At 46.6% G+C, this 15,102-nt stretch overlaps 1 protein-coding gene across 6 annotated transcripts in view; it reads right to left on the bottom strand.

Annotated features, from left to right (window-relative positions):
* The window catches only part of lig (ubiquitin-associated protein-like lingerer), a 47,825-nt gene that overhangs the window by 8,935 nt on the left and 23,788 nt on the right, over positions 1–15,102 (bottom strand). For all 6 annotated transcript variants that reach the window (XM_077654469.1, XM_077654471.1, XM_077654468.1 and 3 more), the window contains exons 14-19: positions 13,949–14,115; positions 13,450–13,588; positions 8,129–8,220; positions 3,952–4,020; positions 1,229–1,310; positions 434–687 (exon numbers count right to left, since the gene is read on the bottom strand). In XM_077654469.1, coding sequence (XP_077510595.1) covers positions 434–687; positions 1,229–1,310; positions 3,952–4,020; positions 8,129–8,220; positions 13,450–13,588; positions 13,949–14,115 — 803 coding nt within the window. The remainder of the gene's footprint in view (positions 1–433; positions 688–1,228; positions 1,311–3,951; positions 4,021–8,128; positions 8,221–13,449; positions 13,589–13,948; positions 14,116–15,102) is intronic.

The following is a 15,102-nucleotide window of genomic DNA, read 5'->3' as shown; positions in this document are numbered from 1 at the left end:
GTTGTGTCTTTACTCTAAATTTTTTCCCCGCACATCGCGTGTATGGGCCACACCCGCCTCAAATCTGGAAAAAAAGTGCGGCCCTTACATGCGTTTATACGGTATTGCTCGCAGCGAGTACTGCACGACTGGTGATTGCTGCTGCGTCGGAGATGGATCATGGCTCCTGCATTTTTATTATCCATAGGGGTGCAGGACAGTCTTTGTAACACCCTAAATTTTGCACATTATACACAATGCACTTCGGCCAGAGAATTTTCTCAAATTTGTTTCAGCCAGAAATTTGTATCTGCCAGGTTCATGTCACCGAAATTCTATCATATGTTTATTTGAGCTCACTGTGGTTGGCACCTACTACACCAACCAAAACGCAGTTTTCTTAGGCTAGTGCTCACAGCACTGGCAGTGGACAACAGCTGAACAAAGGGCTCACAGGGAACATGGGCGGTGGGCCATAGTGGTGGATGGATCCGGGCATGATGTTGGAGGGGAAGTAGTAGCCGTAAGCTGGGGGCAGTGTGTTCAAGAAGGGCTGGCTGGCAGCTTGCTGGCCCGCTGCCGGGGGTGCTCCCTGCTGACCACCCTGGGCCCCCTGGGCACCAGCGGCAGCCCCAGCTGCAGCACCCTGAGGCCCCACTGTGCCAGGGCTGCTGTCGCTGTTCTCCCCTCGGCCAAACTTGTTCCCCTCTGCACAAGCATAAGGCACATCGTAAACCAGCTGCATGACAAACCTCTACGATGACATCAGAACTCTACACAGGACCTACGCATTGAAATCGGTGTCCGACTGGGCAAAGAAACAGCCTAGCCTATAGGCTGTGTCTGTTAACCTCCCCGTAGTGGCCACAGGGAACAGAATTTCAATCTGCCATGATCGAAGAGCTCCTGCTACTTCTGGGGGTCATGTTCTGTACGGATCCCTTGGTTGACTGCCAGGCAAGTGCTTACTTAGCAGTCAAAAATTTTACATCGCACAGCAATCGCATGTGGAGTCTGACAAGAGCAAGTCGGCCCAGTCCATATGCATACCAATTGCTACTACTGCACCCTGTCTGACTTACTAACGGAGCCTGTGCAAAAAACATCTATTCAGCATTTAGTGCTCATGCAAAGCATGACGATACCAGAGGAATTCCTTCACTGTGGAGAGGAGGCTCCTCAACAGATGGTCCCTCAAGAGCAATTAAAAGCCATTTTCTGTGGCCAATGGGCATGCGGAACCACTCACCAGCATAGGCCATGTTGTTCAACGTAAGGTCTCTGCCGGCTAGGCTCGTGGCAGGCACGGGGTACTGCATGTCATAGTAGCCCTGTGTGTTGTTGGCCAGGTGGAGAAAGATGGAGAAGAAGAAAGGCACAATAACATCTAGCAAAGTCCATACCGCCACTGTCAACAACAGAGAAAGTGCAGTGCAACAATGAAATGCAAAATGGCACAGCTCAGTTATTTGTAGGGAGGTTGCTGACTTCATTCTCTGTCCTGGTGCCATCCACTTCCATTTGAAAGCAAACCACTCTTCGAGTTCAGGGGTAGACAAACCCCGTAAATGGTGATGACATGCACCCACAAGCTACCCTCCTTCATACCGCACAAGAAATGACTCTCTATCAAGGCCTGCAAAAATTAGATGCTCATCACTGCCTTTCAGACTTTACCCCAGATGACATCCGGTTGTTTCCTGAAACTGATACACCTCCAGAGAGGGACAATTGACGAAAACAAATATGGTTATAACAGCAGCCCCAGCACACCTGGCGAACAGCTGCAATGGCAGCAATCATGTTGCTAAGCGATAATTTAAATGCAGAAGAAAAACTTTCACACAACATAATCTGACTTTTGAACCTCCCACTCATTCTTAATACTGAACAAAAAAGAAAACTAATTCCTGGTCAGAAGTCTTAAGTAAGCACATGCACATGTGAAATTGGCAATATTAAAGATGAAAAAGAAACCGCAGCACGTATCGTAATGTCTTTCACTATCACACAGCCTCAGCAGGGTACCATGAGATGGATTTCACAAAAGCAAGCATGCAAACTTTCTGCTAGTAAAAACAGCTTCGTCTATACTGGCATGTTGAGGTTATGGAATCCCGCAGCGGCTTAGAGAGCAAAGGATTCATGGCGCAAGAAAGCAGTCAACCAAAATCACACTGGCACTTTTGCATTCTCAGGCAGCAAAAGGCTTGACTAAATACCTAATACTGATATGCATCTCAATGTTTGAAAAATTAAAAAATCCCAGGAAGCCAATCTTTCCTAACACAACTTTAACGGACACTGCACTCAGTTCAGAAAGAATAGCGATGTCAGAATACACACAATACTGCAACCACACACAGGAAAGCAGAAAAACAGCTCTTGGCTATCAAAGCACATTAACTCTTGGGAGTGACACTTCAAAACAAACCACAGAAGGAAAGAATGGGAAGACGACAGGGAAGGTAAGAGTGGAACACACAAATATCAAACTCTGGGAAGACCACTTAGCAACACAAATGTAGGCTGCAACCAGGCAGTGCAACACTTCTGTGCAGGTCAGCTATCAAGGAACGGCTTCGCTAAAAGAACGCAGCAGAAGCATGTTACGAGGCGCCAATAAAAACCGCACAGAGGGACAGATGAGCGAAATTTACACTTGACACACGAGGACCAGCAGGACAATTCTTTTCAAATATTTGAAGATTAAACCTTCTCAAATATTTGAAGATTAAACCTTTTCAAACATTTGAAGATTAAAGGAGCATAGACATGAAATTATTGGTAGAATCTTTACTTTAGAATGTTGCGCACCACATATAATTCACATACGCCCGGTAAATAAATGGAGTCTTTAACCGTGGCGACGTTTCAAGAGATAAATAATGGCTATTAGATTACATAGATGACGCCCCACCAGGCATAAAAAAACTGCGACACATACAACAGCTGCTTTGCACTTCAATTCACTAACTGTTCCTACACCAGCATCACCAAAAGCAAGTATAACAAGATGGTATAATATCTCAATTCTGTTATGCTTCAGATTACTCAAAAGCCCACCTACATGTAATAGCGCACAGTTTCGCTATTTAAACCGAAACAACACAACAAAAGAAATCCAACTGCAATTTATTTACCAGGCGTGGACATATTCCTAGTGGTGACTTATGCATCGTTCTTGTTCATTATTACAGGGAACAAACACACAACCAAAATTTGATTGTGTGTTTGGTTGGGAGACAATGTAAATTACACATAGACTGTACTAACACGTCACACGACACACAACGTGAAGGACTACCAAGTTTCCAAGCATCGCCATTCAGTCTGAAATGAGTGAAACGCACTGCAGCATACACTGCATATCAGGAGAGCTGCAAACAACTCAGAAACCACAGCAACTGCACAAAATCTAGAAGCACAACTGTGGATTTAGAGGCCTGCATGTTGCTGCTCCTTACACAGGATGATAATGATACCAAAAAGCAAATCACTGATGCTGCCTTTTTCCATTTTCAAGTATACAGCACGCATGTTGGTTTTGCTTTCCATGTACTTGCACATTTGCGATGCACGGCCATCTTGCAAGTAGCTCTGAAGACACCCCTCCACTCCACTCATTTTGCACAATTTACAACCAAAGTGCCAGTGTGAATAAGGTAGTGTGCATTTCATGGGAAATAGCCACGATTACGGGCAGAACAAGGAATGACATAGGTGAATGAAACAGAGGTGCTGTGAGGTAAAAGAAATGCAGAGTGTTATGAAGTGCAGAACCCAAGCATATACAAGAAGAAGGCATGTGAAGTTGAAGTTCAAACACGAAAAGTGCAATGATAGGCAGAGAACAGCAAAGCAGAGAGAGAGAGAAAAAAAACTCAATGAAGTAAATGGCAAAAGAAAGATGTTTGCAACATTAAAAAAAAAAAGCGCTCAAACCAAGGTGAAAGATTGAGTGAGACCTACCAGGTGTGGCATTCTAGTCTGCAGCACCTGCAAGTCTTCGTAGCTATACAAAGGCTGCTGCTGCAAGCCCTTCGTAGATTGGGTGGGGGGAAAGAAAAGAAAAAGAAGAAAAAGAAAAGAGGACGAAAGAAACAAACAAAAAATCAGGTTGGTCATGCTTTCAAAACATCTGCCACAGAACCAAACAAACAAAACATCAAAAAAGGCAAAATGCAAAATGAAGCATAACTCGCACCACAGGTCAATGAGCATCAAACACATTGCACGCATCTCAGAGGGGCCCCAAACCAATGTCGTCGCCAGTTTCCTCATTTCTTCCAGACCCTCCCTTTTTTTGCTTCCAGTGCACTAAGGCACCTTGTTGCAAAAGTGAAAATTAAGTGCTAAAAATTGCACCCTATGTAAATGATGCAATTTTCCTGACATGTGATAGCATCACAAGGACAAACTAAGCCATGGAGGAAAACTGCAATGTTGACAAGAAGTGGTCCAGGGCCCTCCCAAGAAAACACCACCAAACATATGCACAGGAACTCGAGCAAGCCCAAGAGCAAGCCCCCAGATGGACTTCACACGACGTGGCCACCACATTAAGCCTTGCATTGCACTGGGACTTGGGAAACGGAGCTCCAAAAGGGGTCTCAATATGGCAGCTTGACTTTCAGGCGCACACGCTTCGCGCAAGCCGATGGACTTGCCTATGAAGTAGCCAAGCACCGTTTCGCCAATGCCACTGTTGCATAGCACAAGTTGACACATGTCGAAATGGCGGTGTCTGAAGCGGAGTCACTCTGACAAGTCTTGCCACCCTCTTTTTGCACTTGCACTGGCTGCACAAGACTATTCAGTGCACATTTTATTGAATTAACATACAAAAGCACATGAACAGGGCAAGTACAGAGGAACGCACTGCACTCATCTGTTATGCAAGAGCCCATTTCGTCTGTTCATTCCCCAAAATACTTTTTAGATACAGCAGAATCTCTGTGATAATCTCATGGGGTCGCAAAAAAATTCGTATTATCCGAAATTTTGTATCATCCGAACGAACAAAATTCGTATGCAGAAGCATGAAAAACGCATTCACACAGATCTGTTTATGGCTGACGGGATTTATTCACTGCTATGCAGCCACAACTGACTACGCGCAGTGCGTACCGCACGACTAGCAATCTGACTGTGGCGATGTGCGGGCCGCGCACCATTGCTCACTGCGTGCGGTGCTCAACAGGCGATAAGTGATTGCGACGTCGGCGATGTGCGGGCAGCGCTTAGTTCTTGAGGGTGTGGTTGCGGCTCATGCGTTCGTATCATCCGTGGAGGCGAGGGAGAGTTTGGAACATCCGAAATTCTGCACATCCGTGTACACAATGTACTCTGGCCGAAGGAATTTCACGAATCCCTATGATTGCAAAATTCGTACCAACAGTGTTCGTATCACAGATTCTACTGTATTGAGGCACATCTGGGAAAACAAGGTTTGATGAGCGGCAACAACCTTGAATGCACTGGCTGCTTTTCGGTGAACGCGTGTGTTGTTCACATGGAACCAAAAGACCCCTAAGGGTGCTGTTTGCTACCTCTCTGCATACGGCATGGAAGAGACCAAAATACCAATTCAGGTTGCGCAGAGTAAGCAGTAGTGATTGCTGAGCCATTCAAGCACAAGAAGCCCCCCTTGTAGCATTTGCACTCAGGAATTCAGTTGCAGGTTTTCTACCTTTTCTGCAAAACTCATTTTTAGCACAGGGGACACGTGCAGCCTTTGTCAAAAGAGAAGGGGGTGGATCAGAGATGCACAGCATGGCCCACAAGGAAACAAACACCCCTGGGCTATCTACTTTTGACAAAGGCTGCACCAAAAGTTTCTTAAACAACAAAACACGCAGACGTGCACAGACAAGAACAGATTTCTGGTCTAGAGAACCGTCAATGCAGACCACTGTCAAGAGCTCCGTAAGCAGCTAGTTTGCTTTCATACAACCTGTCAAGTAAAAAACAACCGCACAACTGGATTACAAGAGGCTCTGGCAAATCAGATGCTCAAAAGGATGCAGGAAAGCCCACCCACAATTCGTGTACGTGCAAACAAATTCCAGCGAACTATGCAAGCGTTTGCCATACCATGTGCTCAGAGAAATGCACCAGTGGATTTGCACTGCACACCACTTTTGAGTTGTATCCACAGCAAGCCCACAAATGTTCAGCACAGCCACACATTTGAGTGCAGCCTTCGCAGCCTCCCCTCAGGTTTCAAGTGTTTCATTCAGCGTTGTGCACAACATCAGAACATAATTCATCACTGGGGAGGCTACAAAACAATGCACACACTATGGCAGGTCTGTGGTCTTGCTCACAGCCATGGCGTTTCCCTTGATGGGCAGTGCTGCAACTTTGAATTTATGGGCGCACAACAGCAACAGCAGAGAAAACAGTGCAGACCACATTATTTCCCAGGATGGCACAGCTCTTCTAGGGGTTAGCAGAATGCCACTATCCCGCTTGCTAAAATTGCCAGTTTTCCAGTGTTCGCAAGGCAACATTAAAGACCATGATCTCAGGGTTGCATTTTCCGCACCTAGTGCATACCTTCCTATTCTTTGCAAGCTTAGGCAAATACAGTAAAACCTCGTTAATTCCAAATTTTGGTTAACTCGGACTGTCATCACAGTCACGTGCCCATGTATGTTTATGGAGCTGGAAGCTCTCTTATTTGGACACCCTGGGGCCAGCGTCAGTTAATTCAGCTGGGCTCCCTAAGTGGCGCCATGTCAAGCTCTGACTTGCTCAACAAGTGGTCATCCAAACAATCACACAATGGCCTGAACTGCATGTTACACAGTTTCCTCCACCCCTCTGGCATGCGTGCAATGGCAGCCCTGTTGACAATCGGCAGGCCCACATCGACAGGCCGAGAGAGAGTCCGGCCTCAACGTTTCCGTTTCGGAGCTTTGCCGCCACCTAGCAGAAACAGTAGCTATCGACAAAGCATTTATTGATCAGCCCGGAGAGCCTACAGCTGCCTGCCACTTAGAACAATGATTGCCTTGCCGCTCCAGCACCAATGCACACTTCCCTCACTAGTGTTTTTTGCATGGCACTTCCTTTACACCACCAACCCAAAACTCCACTCACAACATTAACGGCGCTTTCCTCTGTGGCTCATCCTTCAAGCCCACTCACTCCATGCTTCCAAGGCAGGCATCGACCATTACAAAGCATGCTTTGGCATAACCATGCCCACACATTACATGAATCCTCCGCATGCACAGCTGCATCAATGACACTCATGTTACCATGTCACAGAAGTTACAGTCGTAGTGCGCTCTGTATCATAAAAAACGCCTCAAATTTAAATAGATAATGCACGTCAGAAGTAAGATTGTTGTGTCATGCTCCACAGTATTCTAGGGGTGCTTGCACGATCCGAGAAATGATGGAAACGTGAACGGGATGAAACCTCTGGGCTTTGAACGGGATGAAACCTCTGGGCTTTGTTTTATGCAACATTATTTGTAAGAAAAGTTGACACCACATTCATGTGCATCTGCCCTAGGGTGTCCCTGTAAGCCAAAGGTTAATGAACAGGTAAACACTGCAGTAATAGAGTTGAACCACTACTGTCAAAATATAGAGGTAGTTCAACCTAGTGTGAACACACATTTTTGACTTCAAATTTATGTAATTAGATACGGTCCATTTGTGACCGCTTTGAACATCCCATGCTTCGTTCGTACTACAGAATAATCTTTCACAATGAAAAATATTGTTTCCAATTTGATTGGATGCTCTAGAACGTTATAAACAGAACTTCGCACACCTCCAGTGGTTTATTAATTTTACTAAGCAAGGGAAAAAAGAACTGCTTTAGGCCACCCATCAACACCTTTTTTTTTCCATGGCTGACACCTAGACCAGACTTTTCTTTTTTCGAAGCCCATGCACAAGACTACTTGCAAGAATGGTGTCTCATGCAGCCTTATGTTTGACATCCTGTAGGCATGCTTGGCAGGAACTCTGGTAGAAATAATGCACATATTGCACAAAGGGGGGACACACTGCCACACTAAATGAGTGGTCATTATTTTGTGGTGAAGCCGGAAGGCACTTCCAAGCCCCAGTCAAAACGAACAAATATGGGTGCCCAATAAAGGGGACAAAAAGGGAGGGCACTCACGTAGTATGGCATGGCTGCGTTGCCCACAAGGAACTGGTGGCCCAGCATGGCAGCGGGTACTCCGGGTGGCATCGCAGGCATGGTCTTGCCCGCTGCACAACAACATTGGCCATTTACAACACAATGTCACACGGAGTACAGTCGAGCTGCTTAAACGAACATGAGCGTCACGCGGCGCGCTTATGGGTGCTGGCTCCGAAGTTTCATCCTCATCAGATTTCTCCGCGGCACTCTCGTCCCGCGGTGTCGGCGTAGTCATCGACAGAAATAAAACCATTCCAACCAATGTCATCACCCTCCATGTCGGAGTCGACGACGCGCTGCCACAAATCGTCGCCGGGCTGGTCATCTTCCGAAGCATCAGGCTCGGCAACAGACACTGTGTTGACAAAGTTGGCCTTGCGGAAGCAGTTCCGCTCGCCAGTGGCCATCGCCTTTGCCCAGGCCGCCTTCATCATTACTACCACTGAATACAATAGAAATGGGCACGGTGTTCCCGTCCGCCATCCCGAATTACAACCAGGGCCCGAGATTTGAACGAAGCCAACGAAACGTCCGCAGCGCAACAAGAGTGACAAAAGCACACGATGGGGTAGACATGCAACGTGCACAGGCGGCAATCAAGCCAATCAAGCTAAAGATACAGACGCACAGCACCAGCGGAGAGACCAACGAGGGGCGTCCGTGAATGTCAGTTGCAGCCACCTTCCCGACTCCCATGGAAGGTCTGGAGCGCGGCCTCTGCGATCAGCACCGGCGGTGGCGTGGTTGATCGCAGAGGCCACAAACAGATTTGCGAGAGAATGAGGAGAGGGGAGCAGAGTTCAGAGGGGCGGGAGGGTGACCGTGGAAGGCAGGTCGGCGGGGAAATGTAGCTCGCTTGAGAGCGGAACGAAACGGGGAGGGCATTTCGCCTGCGATGAGACTGGAAAACATACCGCGCGCCGGGCGCACAAAGGGGTCGGAGGCAGATATCGCGGTGCCGGGTTTACGCACTCCATTCCCTGTAACCGATCAGCAGGGCTTAATGACGTTCGTTGTACGTGTGATTTTGTGTCATTGAAACAATGTATATTTTGATGGTTGAGCCGGTCTCGTTCGTTATAAGCGAAAGTTCGTCTTAATTAAGGGGGGACACTGGTCTTGACCTATTTTCCTCATTTCTAGTCCAATCCTAATGAAACTAACAACTGGCTCATTTTTTTTATGCTGATTTCAAATATGAAATTGCTTTTTAAATTCATTTGTTAGTTCCTAAGATAATTAATTTTAATTAGTCATTTATTAGTACCTCAGTACAAAAAATGCCTTACTAAAAATAATTTTTAACCCATGGCTAGATAGTATGGTGAGTGAGGAGTGCAATAATCGGAGCAGTTTTTTCATTTTACCCTCATTAGTAATCTTACAGCACTTAGAATAGCAGCATTCAAAGTGTAATATCATGCATAGATAAACTTTGCAAAATTATACATTCTTGAAGCATGATAGAACAATTGTGCTTCGATTATTGCATACATTGTCCCTTCAGCTTCCCTTAGTAAACAATATGACGTCTATCTGTCCGAGACGTTGAGATATTAACTTACTAAGACAGCCAGGTGTCCAAAATTTTCATGGTGTTAAATCGCCTGCTGCTACACAAATTGAGCCCACACAGTGGTCTAAATTTAATATTATGGTCAAAATACAAATTTCCTGGAGGAGAAAACTGGTAGAGTTGAACAATAGCTATAGGCTCCAAAATGTCATTTTTAAAAAATTGATTTTTGGGTCATTTTTTGGTCCCAAAGACCAGTGTCCCCCTTTAAGGGGGGAGGTGGGGATCAGGGCAAACTTTTTTGTTCTTTGACCTAGAGCAATGAAATTTGGTAGCCACACTGAAAAGTGTCTTAAATAAAGAAATATGGAGTTTCATTATAATACCTTGTATAGTTTTCAAGTTACAAAATGTTACATGTGTTCCGCTTGTGGAAAACCTGGCACTGTAACGAAACATGCCAGGGAGCTGCCTTCAATTTCAATCTTTGCTCAAAAGAGCCCTGCAGGGTACAACAGTTCCAAAAATTTTCTTAAACCCATTATTTTTTTTTACACAGAACATCATGTTCACCTTCACTAACTGTGCCAGAACTTGTCGTTCACAAATTAGCTGTAGAAAAAAAACTAAGCCCTCAACGAGATATTGAAGACTGTCATACCCTCAAGCACACTTCAGGGAATAAATAAAAACAAACAGGATCAAAATTGGTTCAGGCATTCCCACGCTACCCTCTCCACAGACAAAGCAGAATGCCCAAAACACACTTTTGAGAAAACGTCTCTCAAAGTTTTCGGAGCAGTTCACAACTCTCAAAATGCACCAGGACTGTAGTTTTCGCTGTCTTTGGTTACACGTGACTTCTTGGGTCTCTGCCCTTTGATTTCGTGCACACGAGACGATTTTTTGGCTCGCTGATGGTCTTTTCCTGCAGCCCTCTGAAGGGCAAGGGCACCAGGTTTTAAGCCCAGTGTAGTGCAAAGCTCAGTATAAGCTCGCAAGTTGCCTGCATTGTACACAGCAACTGCCTCGTAAACTGCTGCTTCTACAGTGAAGAGGGAGGCATGCTGCTGCTGTTTATGTTTGTGTATCTGAGGTCGTTTCTGTCAAGGGAGCGCCCAAAAAGCTGCAGTGCGGCTTCAATTTCCATGCGTCCTGCATTGACATCAATGTTTTTTTGGCACTGGTGAGCCTTCTTCCATTCATGGTATGCAGGGTCGGTTTCAGTTGGCCCTATTTCACACCCAAGGCAGAAGTTGGACAAGACTGTACAGTCAAGTACAAGACCCGTGTAAAATTCTATTACACAGCCTACACCAATGTGTGAGCTGTGCCCGCGCGTCAGCCATGTGCCGTCATAAACAACTGTAATGTTCTTGGTGAAGTTGACTTCCATTTCTTTATAAACATCTTTGACAGCCTTCTAAGCACCTGCAAAAAAACTCTGTGCAGCAACTTGAGCAGCTGGCTTGAGCACTTTCTTCAAATGCTCTTGGTATGTCTTCTGGTGCAGTCCTCGGTGTGAAACATTCATCACTGCCCAGAAGTCATTCAGAGAAGTGGGCCCTTTGCCAATGCTCCTGATTGCTTGTATAGATCTGAGGTTTACATCGAAAGCCCTTGCACCTTGCTTTCTTTGCGAGGACCACTGGGAGCTGATAACACCACAAGAACATTTCAGCACCATTTTCACAGCAAGTCCAAGTCTGGTGTCCCGGTCCACTGTTAAGCTTGGCCTCCGGCAAATCGGACAGAGGGCAGCCCTGATCAGCGAATTTAGAGCACCCATTTGAATTACCACGAACTCATCTGATGCAGGCGTAGTATCGGATTCCGGCAGCGCGGTCAGCGTGAACTTCCGCTCAGTTGCCGACATCGCACCAAGCGACTCGCGAACAGCGGTCGCGCGCGCTTGTGCCGATTCCACGGACACAAAACTTGGCTCTCTGTGTTCCTGAATGGTACGACGCCCGCCGCATGGAACATCGGCACAGCTCCGCTGATTAATCGACCGCATCTGCCGACGCACCATGTATCACTTCTTCCGAAATGGCTTGAGTGTCGCGTTGAAGAGCCTCATCAAGGAAACAGTCCTCTGCTGACAAATCTGACCTGCGTCGCAACTCCGTTGCATTGTCCGGTACGCGGCCGTAGCTTGTCGACGGCCCAGGATCCAGGGCGACATCGCTGTCACTGCTTGGTAGCTGAATTGGTGGGGCACAGTCCGGCACGCTGACGTCCGATGCCGGCGCCCGCACACCGTCATTTGACAAGTCTGCCTCATCAACGATCACTTTCAGAGACTTTCGTGACTTCCGTGCAGTAGGGGGTCGGCGCTTTCGCTTTCCGTACGCAAGCTCAGTCTTTAGTTTCTTTCGAAACGTGCGACCCATGACTACAGAATGTGCACGACTTGCGCGAGAAGAACCGGCCTCAGTATCCAGAGCAGGGTTAGTCCCGTGTCCGGCAGCCCGCGACTGTTCAAGCAGAAGACGTAGCGCCGGATTGTAAAAGCTAGGACTCCACGACAAAGAACGGTGAACGATCGCAAAAATGGCGAAAGGCAGAAGAGGAGTACAAAGACACCCGCAGCGAAGGAGCCGATGCAGACGACAAGCCTTCCAGCAGCCGGAGGTGACCACGTGACCAACACGCGCAGCAGCCAATAGCAGACACGCAATCTGCCGCGAGCAAGCTTTGTCCAATCGCAGCTGTGCATTCGAGCCGCGGGAAATTCGAAAGCTCTCGCGAGCCTTTCATTCACAGGCAAGCCACGCCCATACCATGCCGCCGCCGGCGATACCGGAGAAAAAAAGCGCAAGAATTCACAAACAAAACAAGGCCAAGATGGCGGCGCTCGCGCGAAATATAGATGTTTTCAGCTCTCGCTCACTGCTCAGGAGCTGCCGCGGCGCGTTATATATTTAATTTGAAGCACTTTTACAATGAATTACGTGCTGATAATTACAGGAAAGATAGTTTATAACACGTTCTACCCAAACACGTGGTTTTCCAAAATTCGATTTTTTAGAGATTTTTTGGCTTTCGAAGCCCGTGTCCCCCCTTAAGTCGGGATGTTATGCGTGGGCTCGACTGTGTACTGCCACATGTGCAAGTCTACCGGTATACCAAAATGACGATTCGAAATTGTGAGGGCCAACCTATACCTCGAGCCTACGCATCTGCGGATTCTACGGTAGTCTCTAGGCATGTGTAGGCGGGCGCCCTCCTAGTTTCGATGCTACCTGTGACTGCCGAGATATGTATGCTGCTGCTGCATGACCAGTCTCGAGGGGAGTGGCGCAGTGTGGACTCCCCTCTGAATCCCAAACCATGACGTGCACGAAATGAACGAACTGTAGCTTTCACTGATGCTTTCAGAGAATCTTTGTATCTGTTTTCCAACACCCTTTGCACCACACTCCACAGTATTGCTGGCGTTTTGGTTAGAAAAATGGAACGTTTATATTAAAAAGGTTGTGAAGTATCAGTCATAAACATGAACATGTTCCTCAACGAAGACCAAAATATAAATTTTTGGAGCACAAAAAATCAGTCTGTTGCTGTATTCATATACATCAACCTAACTTTATGCACATTTCGGTCTTGTGCATTATATCCATGTGCTTTTTCCGTTTCATGCCCTCACAAGCAACCCTCACGTTACAGTCGTGGCTGCCCTGCATTCGGATAAATACAGTACATTGGGACTAACAAAAAAACAAAAAAAGAAATAGACGAAAAGGCAGAGGAAGGTATGAGCCAAGGAAATGTCGCTCACTTGCTGACATGGAGTTTTTGAGCACAGATGTAGTTGCCGTTGCACCCGCTAATGAGGACGCCGTTGTGGCCAACGTTGAGGCTGGTCCAGAAGGGAGTCCACCTGCTGTGGCTACGACGTGCGCGTTCTCATACGTGTGCTGCAAGAATGGCACACTGAGCTTGGCACCAAATTCTTTACATCACTTGCAAGCGAGCATTAAGAAAAGAAGCAGTAAGGCTGGCAAACTGCTAATAGTGTCCTTATCATTTCTGGAAACACTTCTACCATTTATGTCTGGCCCAATCTAGGGGGGTCTTTGGGGTAAAAAATTCACGAAAAGTCTACCACAAACCATGTAGTTCATATTTATGAGGCCTTTTCTAACATCTACGAAGATATTCAAAAGAGAAAAGCATTTTGTTACTCAGTAATTGGTGAAACTAGTGCCTACAGATATTTTTGCAATAAACAGATTTTTATGTGGCCCCTACGGGTGAGCATATTAGCAGACACCCACCTGAGTGGCAGCCACCTGCTGGGAGGCAGAGTCGAGCACAGAGTCCTTGACAGAGTGAGGACCGAGGCCTCCCGAGCTCGAGAGCTTCGCAGAGACACCATAGTTGGCCTGAGGCTGTTGTTGACTTGGCCCAGAGTAGGCATTGCTCTGGTAAGGACCCTGGTAGCCTGTGCATGTGTGGCAATGACAAAAGCTTTGAGAAAAAGTTTGGAGTCAATTTTTTTTTAGCCAGCAAGGGGTGAGTTGCGATGTCGATATATAGACAGCAATATACAGTACATACTGCATGCTATAACCTTTGTTGGGTTTTTTAGCTATGTTTGCAAAATGTTCACGCAATTTGTGCACCCCCTCGAGTAAATGCAGTTTGACGCGGATGGTTTCAGACAGGTTTTAGGGCGAATAATTAGGATGATTTTTCCATTACTTCAAGTGTAAATTAACGAGATTTTACTGTATAAGCCTTACAAAAATTATTGTAGGACGATGGAAAGAACGAAAAATAAATTTTTGTAAAAACTGTTGGTCGTGCCGAACGACAACCGTAGACAGCGTAGAAATTGGCAGGCCTAATTCCTTGGCCATGTCAATGCGCGTTTTCTTGGACTCATAGTTCACCTTTAAAATATCCAGTTTGTGCTTCAAGGACAGCGCCTTTCGGGTTGATGCGATCAATGCTCGCAAAACAACACACCAAACAACACACTGCACTTCCATAGTCGTCGCGCACGAGGGAACAAAGAAGCGGGAGCTGCTGCTGGTGTGACGATCTGCGCGCTGGCTGTAGCGGAATGACCGGTGGAACGGGTGAGCAGGGTCGCGAGAAATGTGGAGAGGACAAATCGCGCCTGACCGGTTGGGTTGCCTGGTTCGCAGGGCGAACGGACCAATAAGCAGCGGCGCTAGCCTTGGGCAACAACAAAGTAAAAAGAAAAAAGGTGAAGAGGCCGCCCCCAAAAAGTGTTCGCAAGATTTGAATTTTGGCCCATAGTACACAATGCATTTCGGAGGGGGAATTTTACGAATTCGTATCACCGAGATTCTACTGTATTTTCTAGGCTTCGGGAATAGTGCTTTTTTGGCTCGAAGCGAATAGTAATTCTCTAATAATTTCGAAGCGAATCCTTCGAATAGAAGCAAGTAAAGAAAAAAAA

The sequence above is a fragment of the Amblyomma americanum genome, chromosome 2 (assembly GCF_052857255.1).
Source record: "Amblyomma americanum isolate KBUSLIRL-KWMA chromosome 2, ASM5285725v1, whole genome shotgun sequence".
NCBI lineage: Eukaryota > Metazoa > Arthropoda > Arachnida > Ixodida > Ixodidae > Amblyomma > Amblyomma americanum.
Note: the sequence above shows the minus strand (reverse complement) of the source record. Positions and strands in the feature narration are given on the sequence as shown.